This window comes from Pseudopodoces humilis, chromosome 3 (genome assembly GCF_049639895.1).
Source record: "Pseudopodoces humilis isolate 2021_Gansu_Grassland_sample_001 chromosome 3, ASM4963989v1, whole genome shotgun sequence".
Taxonomy (NCBI): domain Eukaryota; kingdom Metazoa; phylum Chordata; class Aves; order Passeriformes; family Paridae; genus Pseudopodoces; species Pseudopodoces humilis.
The window spans coordinates 61,320,529-61,339,773 of record NC_142202.1 but is presented as its reverse complement, the minus strand read 5'-3'; the positions used below and the strand labels follow the sequence as shown (position 1 = coordinate 61,339,773).

The window sequence follows — 19,245 nt, the reverse complement described above, 5'->3', positions numbered from 1 at the left end:
ATTGAAGTGATACATTTATTTTGAATTTATTATCTGAAGTTTGCAGCCAGTTTTGACTTGCTCCCACCCACAGGTTTAAGATACTTCAGGGACACAAAGCCCAACTGAAACTCACAGAATTACTTCAAAAAAAGTAGCATTTGCAATTTTTCTCATGCAAATAAAAGACTACAGAGATAACAAACCACGTGTTTGTTTGCTCAGTGTTCTTTTGCAATAATGGCTTATCTGAGAAAAAAGAGGCTGAAGATTATAAAGTCCTAGAATTCCTAAAAGTAGGTGAGATGGAGGCAGCTGGGCAGTTTCACTTTGGCTGGAGTATAACTTGGGCACCAATTTTATCACTGGAGGCATAGACCTTGTGTGCCCTTTGGAGTCTACAGGATCATGGAGGTTTAATAGCAGACCACAGAACTTTATAATGATGACCATTTCCACACAAAACAAAGCAGTACTAAAAGTACAGCTATTCAGGTGCCACATGGTCTGAAGAACGACTGATGTGGTTTCTTCCAGCACTGTAATGTCCTGGAGGCTGCAGGCAGTTTTTCCAAGGCCAAAGGACAAAGCTGACAATGGCAGCACCTGCAGCATATCACTGTTGCTTTTCTGTCAGTGCCTGGAGCCCTCCTCAGAATACCTCAGCCATAGCCTGGGCTATGTTGAGTGTTGTTGAGGTGAGATCCCTGCTGCTGATGTCCCTTCCTTACCCAAAGGAATTGGGCTGGGAAAGGGAAGCTGACAGCTAGTAAGAAACACAGACACAGAAAGTTTGATAGCACAACTGTACAATCAGAATTGCAGCCCCTCAACCATTTGGAGACATGTGCATATGTCATGGACAGCACAGATCTGGACATCTTCTGATTAGATTGATTCCTCTTAAACGTCTGCTGGTGTTCCCTAGACCCCACAGATAGGACAGAGCATTGTTCACAGTCGCTAGTCTGGTGACTCCCTGTCAGGGTCATGGCTGGGAAGAGGGAAGGGAGACAAAGACTTGTGCGTCTGAGTCAGCCTTTTTGCCCAGCCCACACCTTTCCCGATAAAAGCCCTGCAGCCACAATCACCTGTGTCACAAACCTTCACAATGTGGCCCTGCTTTGGCATACACGTTCTTCTTGTAGTGACTGTCACCCTGAGTCCTGTGACTGCTGAGGCACAGAGTGAAAATGATGTCACTGGAGAAGATGTCTATCCCCCGCTCTGGGACCTGGCCCCTGGAAACCTGCTGGATTTCCCAGTGAAGGACAACAAAATTGTCATCAGTGCTTGGAACTATCAAGACCGACTGGGAGTGTATAAGAGCTTGCTAAATGCTTCAGCCAAATATTTTGCTGCCTTTGGACCCCAAAACAGTGGCAATATTCTCTGGGGATTACCATTGCAGCATGGGTGGCAATTTCGTACAGGTATGAACTATTTGCTTAAGATGCTGGATTAGCAAAGTGTTTTCCAGACCTGCTCAGAGGCTTCCTTTCCAAGGTTTCTGCCTCACCAGCCTCGTATAGCCTCAGATGGTGTAAACTTTGACAGAGATGCCAATTTGTAAGCAAAATGCTGAGTGAACACCCTTACCTTGCTGAGCAATAGCTATTAATATTCCTTATAGGAATAGGTCAGAATCCAGATTTGTGGTATAGATGGGCAATATTTCAGCTAATTAAAAATCTCTGGAAAGGCATTCCCAGCTGCTTCAGTTTATGTAGATAGATTTCAGGGCATGCATTCTACAGTGCTGTTCTTAAATTATTAACTAATAGGCTTTTATTTCTGCTAATCTTACAAGCTTCTAGAGGTGGTTTGAGTTAAATTTCCAAGACAGATATATGAATGTCCACATCTCCCTCTGAGAACTTATTTCTGTTTATTCTTCATGATCAGCTTAGAAATAGCCTCCTTATTTTCTAAATATGTTTTTTACAAAAATGAAGTTTTTTCTGTTTGTTGAGGGTTTTTTTTTTGTTTGCTTGTTTGTGGGATTTCTTTGGTTAATCAGGTTTTTTTGTTTTAAATGATTGTTGCAATGGACAATCTTTTGCAACATTTGTCTTCTTTTTCTTTTTAGCCTTTATCCTTCCCATTCATTACTTTTGCGCACCAGTGATCTATTGCTGCCTGTTTTTTGACAGTCTCTGTTGAAGTAAAATTTTTAAAAATTGAATCTTTCTGGTAATATTAAAAATATAATCTTAATTTTTAAAAAAAGGGTTGAACTGCAGTCCTCATCATTGCAAGTTCATGTTCTCTTTGCTTGGCTACTGAATGATATACGTTTGAGTATCTAGCATGCCCCAAAGCACAAGATCTGCCCAGTCAGCTAGGGAGAATAATTAGGATAATTTGTATGCACGTTGTTCATGATTGTCTCTTCTTCCTGAGTAAAAATATCAGAAAATTTGGTTTGGTAATGAGGTTTAGTTCTAGTCTGACAGAAATGACACTGCCATTATTCAGCTGACTTGCCAGAGAGCAAATGCTCTGCAAGGCACAGTTTGGGAGCTTCTGGAATAGTTCAAGCCATTGCACAAGGCCATGGTAAATGCATGTCATGCACTTAAAGCAGATTTCCTGACACTCTGCATGACAACACTTAATGTACATGTATGGTGTTCTTTTAGGACTTAGGCCATTTCTTCATGCCACGTGCTTAAAGTAAAATATTCTGTCATGAATAATTGTGAAATGTCTTGCATGTTTTGTAGAGTACAGATGCTTGCAAACTTTGCTAATTAGTTACAACAATGCTTGCATGCTTAGCTTCACAGTATGGCCACGATTGTCTGCATGATTAAACTGGAAGTGATTCTGTATCATACAACCCAATTAGGTGAGACAATTACTAACACATTTAGTTTGAGCTGTTTTGCTCGTTGAGCAGCTCTCCTAAACTAGCAGTCCTACATCTATTAAAAGCAACGCTTCAGCTACACACGTGTTCGTGTGTGTATGTATATTTATGTCTCAGTAAAAATATTGTGATGTCCCGATTTCAAACAGTTCAGTAAATTCACAGAATACATTTACAGTGAGGGATAACTCCAACTGTAAAATACAATCAAATTACTATGCACTGAGAAACTCAACTACTCTAGGAACAGTAGTTTATGAAGCAAAGCAACAGTAATTATTTTGCTTCTCCAACCAAAAGTCTGTGTGCTTTATTCCTTTATATTTTTTTTTCTCAGTGGGATTTCCTGTGCGAAAAGTTTGAGAAGTATTTGTTGTATTATTTAATTTTATTCACTCAGGTAGGTTAGCAGATCATTCTGGTGTGACTTCCTGTGGCTATGAAAATGGCGAGCTCCTGTGCCAATCTGTAAGAAGCTGGTGGTCCTGTAAGTATATGCTGTCACACTGTTCTTCTTCATAATAAATTAGTGTCCTAGAAGGGCATCTCAAAATATTTCTTCCCTTTAGATGTACATTATCATTTCAGTGCTGTGTAATTCTCCATCACAATCTTGCATCAAGACACCTAAGTGTGAGTGGGTGAATGAAAATTAATGTATTTTGAATGCTTACTTGAGAAAGGAGAAAAACCCCAAATAAAGAAGCTTGCAGCCTTAAAAATATTTACACTGCAAATATTTATGTGAAAATGTGTGGGAAACACTGTGACAGGTATATATATTTGTAGATATTTGTAGATATTTGCAGTTTACCATTAGTCCAGAACAGTTTTCTTCAGTTTAGATGTTTGCACTCCAAACTAAAACTCTGTGAGAAAATGTCAAGCAGAAATCTTTGTGGTTCTTATACCATCCATGGTTCTTTTTCCCATAGCATATTTTCCCTCCATCACTTCTGCCCCTTGGTCCCTCAGCTTCTCTGATGTCCTGGTGTAAGTTCCCCTTTTTCCAAGACCTGTCAGCAGGTTTGAGCAAACGGCTCTGTCCCTTCCCTGCCACAGGAAAGTTTTTCCTTCAGTGGCCATTTGGATTAGGCTTCTGGCTGTGAATTAGCAGTTAAAAGTATGTATCTTCAAGTGAACAAAGACATAGGCATAGATAAAATCTAAAAAGTAAATCCAGGGTAAAACTGTCTGTGATATGAGCATCACAGTCATCCAGCTTTGGTTTTCCCACTTTGTGGATAGCACTAGCTGCTGTGTGGGATGGTGTCTCACACAGTGTCAAGTAACAAGAGTCACTGCATGGCCCTTTGCAAACAGGGGACCTTCCTGGAATAGAAACCAACACCTTTGTTTCTTAGTGTTTGAATTCCTGCTCTTCATTTACTTCTAAATATTGCATGTTTGCTTGATATCCATTTTGTTGCCTCCAGAAAATGTATGAACTCAGCTTTGATTTACCCTGTTGTAGCAAGAACATGCCAAGAGTCTTTGAGATGGCATTTGGAAATGTCTCTTAGTGTTCTGAGAATATGAATGCTTTCAGCTGGCCTTCAGAGCAGCCCTCTGGCACAAGTAGTCACATGAAACCAGGAATGAGTTTAAACCAGAAACTCACATTTAATATGCCTCAGGTGAATGTGATACTACTTGCTTAAGATCATTAATCTTATTTTGCCTAGAATAATATTCAGTATAGTCCTGTCCTGCATTGCTTTCTGCCCTCTAAGACACTGAAGCAGGTAGAAATATATAATATAGTCAAGAACACTTAAGAGAATACAAGCACTTTGTGATGTGAGATCAAGGTTTCAGTACTTCTCATGCCAACAGTGAACAAGGAGCAGGAGCCAGATCAGCAATGAGTCTCAGTGAAACACTTGTCTCATCACTTCAAAGTGATGATATGAATACTGTTGTCTCATCACTCATCAGAGTTTTCCTTTGATCTTCTGACTGGCCATGCATTTCCTCCTGAATTCCCAGCCAGGTCCACATTCAGGAGGCGTGTCACATGAGACAAGGGGTTTCTCTTTATATATAAACTCTTTTATTTCTTTTATTCAGCACTTCCAGGGAAGTCAAAACCTTTGTACCTGACCAGCCTGTCAGTGTCCCATTATGGGGACCCCACGGAGCAGTCCACTCTATCAGAGCATGGTTTCACCAACCTATTTGGGGTCAATGTTCCCACTTGGAGCTGGTAGATATTTCCATTTTTGTCAAGTATGTTATCTTCTGCTGGCAGCTCCTCCCTTAGTGCCCTTGAAGGACTCACAGTAAACAGTCTACTGAATAACACACTTTATTAACAAACACATTGATTGTCAAACACTGTGACAGGTTAAGGTTCAAAGATTACTATTGATAGTAACTCATTGCAAAAATGAATTTGAAGCAATATATTGACCAATTCTAATCACCAATTAAAGCTAGCTAGAGAGAATAATTTAGCTTGCACAGGATGAGGTTCTTGCCCAATAGACATCCCTATGGGGAAGAAGACAGGTTCAGCCTGTTGACTGGTCCCAGAAGTTGTGATGGAGTATTCTCTGACTTCCCTCCCCACTTTAACTATATTTATATTACTTCCTTTGAGGGAAGAGAAAAGGTAAAGTTACAGTTGGTGACATTTCATGTTGATGTGGTGCTTGAATCATTAGTATACGTAGAGTGTGAAAAGCAAGATGCATTTTTGAGCCAATGAAGCAAAGGCCAGCTTCTGGTTACTCTCTGGTTCATTCCTTTGGCTTAGTTCCTGCTAGCTGCATGTTTTCAGTGGAGCATAATCACAACACCGCTGTGTTGCTCCATCCTTTGTTTCATATCTGCATCAACTTTGACAGACCATGACTGCAGCACCTCCATGCTGCTCCATCCTTTTCTTCATCTCATGCTTACAGCAATACACTGAGTTCCCTCAGTATTCCGGCTCCTAAGGTGTGCAGACCCAGTCCCTAGCGAACTATAGCCAACACACATACTCCTTCTGTGTCAACTCTGTTTTGTGATCTTCTCCCATAAGGTGGAGCAATGGCTTCCCATTAGGAGGACACTGATACATGGTAGGTGTTCAGGTTTTGATGATTTTGGTCCTCACTGCTGGAATTTAGCACAAAATACCAGCGCAGTCCATAGCCCTGACACCAAGTATGAGCAAATGACTTCTCAGCATAACAGCTCAGAGGAACCCACCCAAGAGGGAGAACAACTGATCCCCAGGCTTTTCTTCACTCAAAGCTATTAAACTTCATTTCTACTAAGCAGACACATTTAAGAGAACTTTAAATCCTCCTTCCAAGAGAGGAATATCAAATAGCCCTATGGGCACTCTTTACTGGAGATAAGATTTAGCTCCAGTGAGAAATGAGCCTGAGTTTCCTACATTCTGGATCTGACTGCTACAACTTATGGATCAGACCAAAGAAAGCCATCATCATAAAATAAATCTAAAAAGATAATTGATGGTAATGAGATAATATCCAAGCAATTTTCAATAAGTAAAATATTTTTAGAATCAAAATTATTATTTTCTAGTAAAATATCACATTTTCCTTTCTCATAGGTCTAGGATTCATAGAAGAGGGGGTTTTAATGGTGGAAATACTTGTGGAGTATCCCTTAGTCTTTCTATACTTAGTTTGCAGTTAATATTTGAGAGACTTTTCTTGTCCTGTCCAAGACAGCCTACAAATTTCTAATTTTTTCCATTACTTTTTTTTTTCCTTTTCTGCAAAGTAATGCACAGCATAAGCTCATACAAGGCTCTTAAAGGACAATGCATAAATGAAAACTACAAATCATATCTAAATCAATACAAATGTCATCATTATTACATTTCAGTACATATATTCCACTGCTGAACACAGTTGCATTCATGGTAATTTGTAGCAGTTACATTTGGTGTGGGAGACAGTTAATTTTCTTATGTGGGCATTTTTCATTTGCTTGTGATTAACACCTCCTGCCTTTTAATTATTGTTACAGGTATGAATTACTATCTGGCTATTATACCCTTTCTGGGGGCAGTGGAGGCTGGCCTCTTTGGGCAGCTGCCGTATGAAATAGAAATATTGCCACCAGAGGAGCAAAAAGTTGATTTCTGTTACAGCGTTAAAGACTGCTGGTCTCGCATGCCCAAGCTCATGGATGAATGGAAGACCTTTTTTGAAGTAAATATTTTTGTAAAAAATATTTTTAGAAATGATACCAAAATATTAGCTTTAAAAACTATTATTACTGTAATCTTTAAGATTCAGAGAGCTTAGTTTGTTTTTGATAGCAGCTTCATATAAAAACAACAAGCAGGGGAAATGGAAAGCATAGCATGTAGTGAGTCAGAGGTAAGTAGGATGGGATCTTTACAAGTTACAGAATTTTTTTCTTCCTTTGACACAGATCTGTATTTTGGCCTCTGTTCCAAGACACTGTTTTGTATTCAATTATATTTGTATTCTTGCAATACTGTTTATGTTAGCAATGCAAAAAAAGATGGAACATTGCCCTCAAGAAGTGGTCCTTAGTTGGTTTTATAAGGTTCATTTATTTCTTTAAACATCTAAAAACTTGAAAATGCTGAAACATCATTCATAAGTGCACCTACTTACGCAAGTAGATATTCTCTTTCCTCCTCACTCAGCTGTTCTCTAATCCCAAAGATAACACTATTTCTTACTTCAGAGATTTAATAGCTATTTTTTATAGCTAGACCACCGCAGTTGACATTTTTTATTGGTAGTCAAATAACTGATAATGATCAGAAATGTTAAGCTGTAAGTCACTCTTCTGAGTGAAAGTAGACGGTTTAAGAGTAAAACTGGATTTGCCTTCATAAGATCATTTTTCCCATGCATCATGTTTCAGAAGTTATTGTAAAATATCTCCTTCACAAATAACCATAATGATAGCAAAATAATTTTCTTATTTTTCTGAAAATCTTTGTAAAGTTGTGGTCAAAAGAGTATAGACAAGTTTTCAAGGAGTCCCTATTTCAGTGCTGAATCTTGTGTGAATACACTCTGATACAAAAGTCCACTGAATTTTTGTAACCAAATACTGAAATTATGTGGATAAAACCCTTGAAGTGTTGAAGTCGAAGAACAGCAACTACCATCAACTCTTCAAATATAATTTCCTTTAACTGTCAAACATCATTTTGTGACGTATGTGCTTATATAAAAAAATAACAATTTGGTTTAAACCTCCTCTCTCATTCTCTGCCCTTTTTGTCCCCTGTTGCTGCAGTATCTGTTATCTACAGAACACACAGCTGTGAGTTCTGACAGCTTCTCCTCCTTCAAACTGGATGATGCCCTTGGGCTCATGTGGAAGGCACACACCACCTCCATTGCTTACGCACTGCCCAGATTCCAGGACCGGTAAGGGGAATAGAGAAGTGTCCATGGAGGACCTTTCCACCTCTTTGGAAGGATGGTATCCTAACAAAGTCTACACAAGCTTTCATACCTTAGGTGTCTACTCTTTAGGCTCTGCTCATCCTTCCACTCTCTCAGAGTGTGGGATGACCAGTGAGAGATGGCTGCGCAAACTGTGATGACCAGCCAGGCTCTGGGCTTAGAATGAGATGCTGGTTCACCTCTGGGAGCCAGGACCTGATTCAGGTTTAATCTGGGCAGAGGCAGAGTTGCCAGGAGAAATTAGGTATAAAGTACTTAAGGAGGCACTGAGGCCACTCAGGATTTTATACTGAACAAAAACTTTTGGAATAAACAGCTAGTGTGTTCTACAGGGGAATTCAATTATCTGCCACATTTTTTATTTTCTTCTCTTTCAGCTTAAAATATCTCTCTGATCCAGAAGCAAATTTTGGTGAAGACTGGGCTGATGCTGTAGATTTCATTGCTGCCACACACTTCAGTACAGACTTACTGACCACAAACAACTTCCAGTCCTTCCTGCCCCAGAGGATGCTTGTTGAAGGGGATGTCCTCCCATCCATTAGTGACTTCTCTCCACAGCAAAATAAGGTCCTGGTGTCACTGAGAATTCTTCACAAAGCAAATAAACTAACAGGTATGAGCCTGGCCTACAGATGTCTGTTGTCCATAAATATTTAATACTCTGTTCTCTCTACATACCTTTTTTCATATGAATACAGTGAATGTTTGATATAAAGTGGTATAAACAGATCTTAGAGACTAACAGTAAAACAATTAAAAACACAACCATAAGCAAACAACACACCAGACAGAAAATGCTAGTGGGATAACACTGACAATGAGGGATTTCAGTGAGAAAAAAAGCATTTTGGAAGCAGATGCTCTTACTCTTTCCTTTCCCAGTTTTCAAAGGAACTTTAAAAAAAGAGATATTTTTGTGTTTCACCAGTCAAATCCGAAACCATTACAGCTGTAAATGAAATTATTAGACGAGTTAAAAAAAAAAAAAAAAAAAGGAAAATTATCATGAGCACCAGTTTGCAAGTGTTTTGGTTTTAGATTTTGGTTTTATCTCAGTCTTTGATTTAACAGAGATCTGTCTCAGGAAAACGATATCCTTAGACAATGCTGGCTTCATCACATTCACCAAAATAAGTCGTGCATCACCATCCAGTGGTGTGACTCAGAATTACACGCTTCTGAGTGTAATTCAGTTCTTTCATAGATACTGCTGGGCTGGCTATTTTTGTTTGAACTTTATGAAGCAAAGTTATTTTGAATCTTTAAATGAAGATAGAATGGAAAAATACATTGAAAAATTAACATGCCTATCTATGGCATTTGTGATCCTCTTCTTCTATCTGTACATTTCACTGAAAATTCTCTTACCAGTTGTATTGAAAGCTGAAAAAGATGTGAAATAAAGCTATTCAGTGCTACAAAAGAGCATCTTCCCATCACAGAATGCTTCCCTTTCGTTTTTCACATAGCATTATTCTTTGTAATCTGAGTAAGGGTCTGAACAGATCTATCTCCTGCCTGGCAGTCTATTGACACAGTTCAGGAGGAGCGCACCAAGGAAAAGCATGACCAGAAGGACAGGGAGGAGGGAGGAGCACATCAGGTGAGGACAGCACTACAGGGAGAGAGGAAAGGATGTATGGATGCAATCCGCTGTAAATTGAAGGAAAGAGGGAGAGAGATGAAGTTTCATATAGGTGCAGCCATAATGAATTCCATAGCTGAAACCCCTTGCTTTGCAGGAGAGAGATTTCCCTGACTTTGCTCTAAGTGATGAGCTTTGAATTCAGCTGAGAATTAAATGCCAGCTAATTCAGCCTGGTAACTGATTTGCAGATCAGAAAAATGAGTTTTAAAATAAATTTGACTGTGTCTAAATCCAAAGCCTCATCAGGGACCTGAAAGACCTTATCTTAGTGCTACAAAATAGAGATTACTAAATATATTGGTTTTGTAGATGCTTTTAAATACATCCTGTGAGACACAGGGTTCTCTACTGGTACTGCAAACTTCAACAGCGGACAGAAAGTTGTACTACCTCCTAGGATGGGACACTGTGTAACCCAGAGTGAGACTTGATTTCTTGATTCAGAGTTTGATTAATCTTTATTTTCGTTTAGTTGCCCCTGCTAGTCTAGCAGGAGCTGTATTGAGAGAGTGTTGTGCTGCTACTAAAGCTTTTCTACTCACGGACTGTCAGATCAACTTTTTATGCTCTGCCCTTCGCTGATACCCAAAGGAAGAACAGGAGGAGAAAAAATTCTTCTTAGTTTTCCACTAGACTTTTTTACCCTCACATTTCCCTTCTACCCACTCTAAAAATGAGCACTGAGTGGAGTGAGGAGTAAGCAGACACTGTCCTGCAAACTGGCGCTAGTGCTAGGCTGGCTTGGCCAAGCCACACTCCCTAGAGAGCCACTGCTTATCCCCTGGACAAAAGTACTAGGATCATTTGCTTCTTTAGCTTGAGTTCTTAGCTGGCAGAAAGTGAACGCTTTGTTTTAGAGTGAAAACGAAGACAGGCCTGATTATAACTCCCAGGCTACTGCTCTATAAACCACGGAGCTACGTGTCGGAGCAGACAAAGACCTTCCCTTAAGTCTTCCATCATTTCGATCTGCAACACCGGTGACAAGGGAACAATCCCCCTTGTCTGTCGATACAGAGGGCTCCCAGCCGAATGAATGGTGTGCGTCTCCATACACATTTGTAGGCAATTATCACCTCATGGTCGGTCTCCAGCTTTGTCTACATTTCACTGTCCCCAGGAGAGTGTCGAGCGCTTGTTGCCAGACTCACGCTTCGTCCCTGCCATGCCGAGAGCTGTGTGCGCTCCATACTAATTTGACAATGTCATGCTGTGTTTTTTTCCAAGGAGGATTGCTGCTGAAGATCTGGAAAAAGGCTATGTCCACCGAAGCAGGAAGAAAACTGGGCCGAAAACTGATTGAAAGCTTGGCTTCGAGCCAGGAGCTCGAACTACTTGACCTTGTAGGAATTCAGAATTATTTTGAAGTATTATTTGAAGATTCCCAGTTCCTTGAGAATGAGTGATTCCAACATGGATTGATTTAATTTTTTAGCAAACATGTGTCTGGTAATCTGGCTTTGGCAATTTCTTCCAGCAGGATTTCCTGAGTAGCCTTTCTTGCGCGTCTTTCTCTCATATGGAATCGATATTTTTAACCTTAATTTTCCTAATTATCTCATTTTCTTAACTCAAGTCCTTATAAATAAAAAGCCTTACAGAAAAATCTGACTTTACTACTTTTTGTGACTTTATAAGATATGTATCATAATTGGAGACAAAATTAAAAACAGGCAAAATATATTCTGTTTCAGACTGGGGTTTTTTTTCCTCTGTAGGCAGGGATTCCACTAGATATGTAATTACTTGGGTCCTTGATGGTCTAAAAGATGATCATGAGAAACCTTGTTTTGAAGTTCTGATCCAAAAGCAATGCCTTGACTGTTTCCCAACAAAGCTGTTATTTTGCAGAGCAGCTGCAATCAAACTGGAAGCTTTCTGTTTTTTCAGATTAAATACTTGAGTACAGATAGAGTCCCTTGCTATGCTGCTTTGCAACAAGTAAATGCTTCACGTGGTAGAGCAGAGCCAGTCCAGAGCAGTCCTGAAGCAAATTAGCTTACTCCGTACCAGCTTTTACATGACAGCAGAGAATTATTATATTTGATTATTGTAATTTATGTGATTATGTATCCTGTACAACCACAGGTTGCTTTTCCATTCCACCATGTCTAATCCACTTGTTGCAGTGTGTCATATGTTGGATTTGATTCCCGAGGAAGAGATGTATTTGCAGTGTTTGTACTCCTAGTGCCTGGAACACCCAGACCCAATCTTTGGGATTATAACCTACATTTGAAATCAGTTATATCTTGAAAACAGGGGTTGTGGGGAGGTGGGTGAGGGGTTCCGCAGGCAGACAGTTCCGCAGGGCTTGAAGTTTCTTGGGAAAGAAGGAAATTAATGAAATGTCTTTGCCCACAGCAGTGGGTTTGGAACTAGATCACCTTTAGGGTTCATTCCAATCCAAACCCTTCCAGTTCTATGAAGTTCTATGAAAAGAAAATTATTTCTTTCCATTGTGTTTTCCTGGTTTGATTTTTCCTTTCTTCCCAAACTTACATGATATTTGCACTGTAAATTAAGAAATAATTATCATCACATTGAGCAGCTAAACACCATTCTGTCCTTTAATGTCCCAGGACAAAGGTGTTAATTATTCATTGTCATTTAATGGATAAACTCTTAATGTACCATCATTAACTAACAATTTTCAAAGGAAATACATTAATGAGGTATAAGAAAATGTGGGAGTTTTTACTTTAATTACCTGGTTCATAGATCACAGTAATTAGTTTCCAGCTTTAGATATAATCCAAAAGTAATCACCACAGCTGCCAGCTGCTAAAATATTAAGTTAGTTGTGCTCCAGAAAAGTTTTAAAAATTTTTTTTGACCTTTTATGTGGTTGACTTAGATTTAACTTAAGGTGTGCTTTGAGAATAGAAAAAGAGCCATTAATACAAACTTGTAAAATGCAAACTGCTGCATTTGAGGGAATATTTATAAAGCACATTTTTAAAAAACAAATAACTCCTTACCTGAATTCAAGAAACATTAGGAAATAGTTCAGAATTTTGAGAAAGAGTCATCTTTCTTAATACAACATCAAGCATTTATGTATTTCGTACACTTTGTCCTGTTCCAGCAAGACAACCAGTCAGATAAAGACTTTAGAAATTGGTCAGACATCGCTCTTTGGAAGCTGAGGAATGCATAAACGTTTAGACAAAATATGGAATGGGGGACTCTTACAAGTAGACTAGAGCCAGTTATCTTGGAATAGAATAGATGCATACTTGCAGGAAAACTTCTGAGTATCAGAAATTAAACAGAGAGAAAAGCATCAAGAGAAACCTGTAGAGGTGTGATAGGATGTCTGTGGAGTGAAATGGGAGAGCACTGAAGGAGCTTACTTGCTAATAAGAGCTAGCAAAAGCTGACGACTACCTAAGCAGGGGTTTGCTGACAAGAAGGGCTCACAAAGCATATGCTCATATGCAAAATGCTCAGCATTAATCTGGGGTTTGCAGCTCTGTCCTCATGCCTTTTACATATGTGGTCTCTCTACTGAAGAATGCCTGGCATTAATTAGGGCTTGTTCCTATTTGACAGAGGTGGTGTTTAGAAAAAACAAAGCCGCAGCTGGCTTCAGAAAGCCAGGGTGAGGGGGTGGGAGGTAAACTTCTGTACAGGCTTGCAAATAGCAAGCCTAAGGGGACTGGGACAAATAACATTTAGGAGTGAAGAAGGGAAGTTTAGAACTGAAATGTGGTACATGATAAAGGAAGAACTTGGGAGAACAAAAACACACCAGAAAAGAGCCTGTCCATCTTCAAAACTCAGACAATAGTGTTGAATACTATGCAGTCCCCACACCACAGCTCATTTTAGGCAGGTCAGCTCCTTATTTCTGAGCACTGTGCAGTTTTCAGTGCCTTTGCTACAGGAGTGATCACATTTCTGAGGAATGGTCAGAAGTGAGGTTCTTGTCCTTGTCCAGAGATTTGCAACTGGGCATATAGCTGCTGTGCCTTACCAAATACTATCCAAAATTAACATCACAGAAAAATGTAAGGGCTGACCTCTTCACCTATCCTTCCATAAGGGGAATGGCAACCTTGTTCTTCTCTAGGAAAGGTACCTGTGCCTTCACAGAATGGCAGATGACAGGTGTCAATAGGCACTTCTTTAGCTTTCTTAGACATCAAGACGTGGAGCTTACAGGGAAAACACTCAAGGAAGTAATTGGTAAAGATGCCAAAATACTCTTTATCCTTTCAAGTAGGAATTGGTCTTCTAAGTTTTCTCTTCCCTATGATCCCTAATCTGTGGAAAATTGGGAGTGCCTTTCCAGCCTATGCTCTCTAATGAATAATAAAGTGCTTTTTTTTCTGGTGGGAAAACCACACCTAGCAGGTGTGGAGGGAAGAGCAAAAACATTCTTGCCCAAGGCAGCCTCTAATGTGGCAGATAGCAGATTCTTCTGCTGGGAAGTAGAAGATGTAGATTTGGACTCTGAAAGACAGAAAACAAAGCTAACCTAATATAAGTACTCTGACTCTTGTGTACAATGTTAAAACCCCTCTGCATTTCCCAAATCCAAATTGTTCAGTTACTCTCTCGACCAAGGCATTTTGCCTGCTCCTCTCAGCAGGGTAATGGAGGATGTGGACTTTCAGTTCCTGCCACCAAAAGCAGGATGGAGACCTGTTATAACATCTCCGTCACCCTAACTTCAGTGACCCCAGGAGGAGCACATTGCCTGCCTGGTTTTGATATAATTTAAAAATATGAATATTCTTGTAGATCTGAGTCTAAGCTCATTTTGGATTTAATTATCTTTTTTACAATGAGACACAATGGCCATGAGGTGTTTTAAGAACAATATGCATGGTGCAAACTGCCCCAGGGAAGGGGCTGTCAAGGATCCCTAGGAGGGTGTAGGGGTGCCTGGGGCTGCAGACCTGCCCAACAGCACCAGCTGGAAAGGGCTGCTCAGTTAGGAAGCATTGACAGTGGCTCAAAATGGGGCTCAGAGGATGAGGAATGGAGGCAGAATCATGTAAAGATTTGTTGGAAGACATTTATACCTACTTAAAACATGGCTAGAAAAAATAGTTCAAAAATGGCTTTTAACTGATGTATGCCTAATCAAACTCTCCAGGACAGAAAGAGCAATAAAATAATAATAAAAAAATCCTTAATGTCTCTTACTGTCCTTCTGCAAACTGTTAGTAGTTGTGGGAAAATTTGCATGAACTGTTTGTGTGTGTGTTTGCAGGAAAGGGCTGCAGCAGTTATAGTGGACAGATAGTGGCAGTATAAACCAGCCTTCTGGACTAGTAAAGTCATTTCAGAAAGAAAGGCTCTTTCTACCTCTCTTTTGTATGACATTAGGTCCCAAAATGCTAACAGATTTGATCACTGATCCTAAGAGAGCAGGCAACTGAAATAAGAGGGAAAAAGGGAGTATTTTTGCTGACAAAGTAGCTGCAGTGCCCCATGTCGGGCAATCCTGAACCCAGTTCAGATCCTTCCTCTGCGCCATGAGGACCAGAGGAATTACAAAAGAGTGGTGTATTTGCAAGAAAGGCAGATCATAACATCTGAAGCTGCCCCAGGAAGAGTTACTGCTTTCTGAGGTTGGCCTAAGCCTCTGGCTGCCAGCACTGCTGCATCCAGAGCCTCAGAGACAATATTGCAGAGGACATAAGGGGATATAGGCACATGGATGTTGAGGCATTTCTTAGATCCTGGTGGAATCAGCCCCTTAAAACATCATGCAACTGTTTCCACATATGCCCAAATGTTAACAAATATGAGGAATTTAAAGTTAAATGAGAAATTTAAAATAGTCAGACTGAGCTATCCATTCTGGTACTCCTGCTCTGGATGGAGATGACAGCAGTAGTCTGAGGCAAAAGCAGCAAAAGCAGCAAAGGCAAGGCAAAGGCAGGGCAATCTCTCTTCCCACTCAGCCTGCCAGCAGCTGGCAGTCTGCACTTATATCCAGCCCACATGGTTCATCAGTCCCAGAGAAAGAGTTGTGAAAGGCTATCTTAGAAAGTATAAAAACCCAAGAAAAGATACAGAGCAAGTTTATCAAAGAAATCGATTATTGCAAAGCACAAGAACACTCCCAGCACACAGATACATTAAGAAAACAAGGGAGAAAAATTAAAAAACAAACAAACAACAAAACCTGCCACCAATACATGAAGTAGAAGCAAGAGAACATTCTTTTGAGAGACTATCAGTTTTAACATGGTGTCAGGCAGTTGAAAGTTTGCATGATAAAGACGCATCAGTCTAAAAATGAAAGGAAAACACCTGGACAGTCTTAGGAGGGGTAGGAAAGATATGATATGTGTTAAGTGAAGAGATAGCAAGAATAAACTGTGGTTTCTTATTGGGAGTGTTGTGATAGGTGACATCACATGTGTCATGTGTCATTTAAACAGAAGAGTTTTGGCATTTAAGGAAGAACGCAGGGAGAAGATTCTTCTTATCTTCCCAGGCACAAACGCTGGATATATAAAAATATATTCATGTTGATCATCCAAACAGAAAATTCTGTCTCACTAAGGGCTTATGCACACATGGAGTGCTGTGGAAGCAGCTGCTTCTGATCAGGCCCTCAGTGAGAACACACTGGAAATACTTCTTAGCATTAAAAGAGATAAGCCTTTAAGCTAACAAGTCTGTGCAAAAGCTTATGCCAATCTTTTGCAAAGCAAATATCTTATTATTTAAATACACTTGTATTCTCTTCAGGCATAGCAACTGTGGTCTGTGTTCAGCTAAAAATGTCTTTCCCTTCCTGAATGCAGTCGTCTTGAGCATTAATGTCTGGGAGTGATAACCATGTCCCTCAAGGATTGCCATGACATTACAGCTTTGTCAAACATGTATTAGCAAACAGTATGAAATCACTTTGGTCATCTGTATGTCATAAGGGAATCACAATACTTATTAAGTCTTTAATATCAAACACAAACCTTTCATTAGGATCTTATTTCACATCTCCTTCCTCCCCTCTGCTTTCTCCAGTAAGACTAAATGTCCTTTCTTCACAGCTCAAGACAGCACTATGTTCTCTCTCCCATCCAGAACTGAATGCAAATGGCATTGTCCTGCTTTGTCATATAAACTGAACAGCCAGGATAGTTCCCACTTCTGTCACAAGACACAATGTTGTCCCATGTGCCAGAGGGAAAGATGTGGGAGACATCTCTGCTATTAATATATTTACAGATTTCATAAAACCGCCACCCTTACTTAGAAGAATGAAACTCATTCAACTCAGTGAGGCTGAATATAGAAGACAGAATTGCATCATGTGACAAGGGCGACCAAACCAGGCTACTTATGAGAGGATCTATGCAAAGAAGAGAAATTTCTTCTTTGGAAGAATTTTAATAGGAAGAATTTACAGAAAGGGCTGATAAGCCTTTGGGTTTTTTCACTAGATCCCAAATTCCAGTGTAGAATATCCAAAAGAAGCTCATGTTTGTTGGGAAAGTACTGCATCATTGTACTCTGTTCACACTCATCCTAACATTTACAGCAACTAGAGGACACCTTGTTTTTTCTAGGCTATCTCAGCTTCTCCTTCTATGTCAGACTTTCTTTGTCCTCAGTCATCCTCATGGGCTTTTGTAGGACTCACTGCAGTATGTCTGCATCTTTTTTGTACCAGGGACCCAGAACTGACGCAGTAGCCCAGATGTGGCCTCACCAGTGCTGAGCAGAGAGAAGAGTCACTTCCCTCTACCTGCTGGCACATCCTGCCCCTGCAGCCCAGAAGGCTGTTGGCTTTCCTCTCATCCTTTCTTCTATAGAAACCTAGTACTTTACTGAAGGAACACATCACGCCTTTCAGAAATCCAGCAGAAGACAACATATTCAGTGGTAAAGTAAAAAAAAAGAGAAAAAAAATCAGCAAAATTAAAAAAAAATAAATTCAAGTACCAGGTTACCGAAACAAATGGAGTTGTTTTGAGCTGCCAAAAGAGACATACAGATTTTTTTTTTAATGCTTAATATGTATTTAAAATACCTGCAAGTTATGTGGCAGCCATTTTTGTACACACGCACAAGCTGTATTAACCAGTGATATGCAAAACATTGTATTCTACATATGCATGGAATCAAAGTACTCTGAGTGATATTTTTAATACTTAAATTGTAACTGATTTGAACGAGGATGAACATTTATCTTGAATAAATTAATGTGAGACAATAATAAGAAATCCTAAATTAATTTTCATTAGTGAAAATTAATCATTCAGTAGAATTTTAATAGACAAGTCTGAAGAGACTTCGCTGTCTGCTTGAAAAGACTTTTGCTTTCAAGTATACTAAGGCTTTTTTTGAGTTTTTGTTTTTTAACTCTTCAATAGAACTAAAAATAGGGTATGTCCAGGCTTTCTAAACATATTCCCTTTCTCCACCCTGCTGATTTCTGGATATGCCACTCTGATTAAGCTTCTGTTGACTCTGGAAACCCTTGGCACATCAACTGTGTGTTTACACATCAATTCTTGATAGTTTTCACTGAAAGTCAAATCACTGCCACAGGGTTATGCACCTATCCTAGGTGGATAAGGATGGCATGGACACTAATTCTTCAAATCCAGTTTCTGTCTACCATTCGTGGCTGCATTTTCAGCAAATTGCTGGATATAATAACTTTAGTGTAATTCTAGATTTTAGCAGTAAAAAAGGTTATGGAGATGGCAATGCTACGTAATTGAGGCACTCCTGGGCCTTGTGAGAAGAGTGTCTTTGCTTTGCAGGGCAAATACATGTTGTGCAATGGTACTACTTGTGCTTTGTTCATCATGTGAAAAAATGGCAGAATCTTGTCATTTCCAGTTTGGAGCTGTAACCTGAAGCACGTAACACTGGCTAAAGAAATGAATGTCCACCTTCGACAATCTTTTAATACCCTTTCCTTCTAAAAAAAAACAAAACAAAAACAAAACCCAAAGGAAGCAACTATGTGGCTGTTTCAGTAAGGGATGTTCCTTTTGCATATGCCCTACAGAGGTTCAGGAAATAACCAGAATTTCAGGTGCAATAAGAATGAAGAATTGGACTTGGCATCATCCTCTGAATTCACTAATAAATATGTACAGAAGAGCTTTGTCCCTTCAAAGGGTCATGAGACATTAGCTGGTTTGACTTCTCATTTGAGACAAGTAAGCAGTTTAGTTTTGCAGAGGATTATTATAGCTAAATTACAGCCTTGTATGCTCTTCATGAGTCAAGAAGGACACTTTCATGAGCAGCTTTTTCTTACGGTTGTGGTCAGTCTTGATGTGAGGACACAGCTTTCTACTTGTTTCCAGTTCATTACAGAATTATTTTTCTTTAGA

At 39.6% G+C, this 19,245-nt stretch overlaps 1 protein-coding gene across 1 annotated transcript; it reads left to right on the top strand.

The window, feature by feature from the left end:
• The first annotated feature begins 1,090 nt into the window (after positions 1-1,090).
• C3H6orf58 (chromosome 3 C6orf58 homolog) lies at positions 1,091-11,508 on the top strand. The gene is made up of 6 exons (XM_005518627.3): positions 1,091-1,412; positions 3,252-3,338; positions 6,842-7,026; positions 8,099-8,232; positions 8,649-8,887; positions 11,150-11,508. Exons 1-6 carry the CDS (start codon positions 1,091-1,093, stop codon positions 11,326-11,328), a joined length of 1,146 nt encoding a protein of 381 aa, XP_005518684.2. The 3' UTR covers positions 11,329-11,508.
• The last annotated feature ends 7,737 nt before the right edge of the window (positions 11,509-19,245 follow it).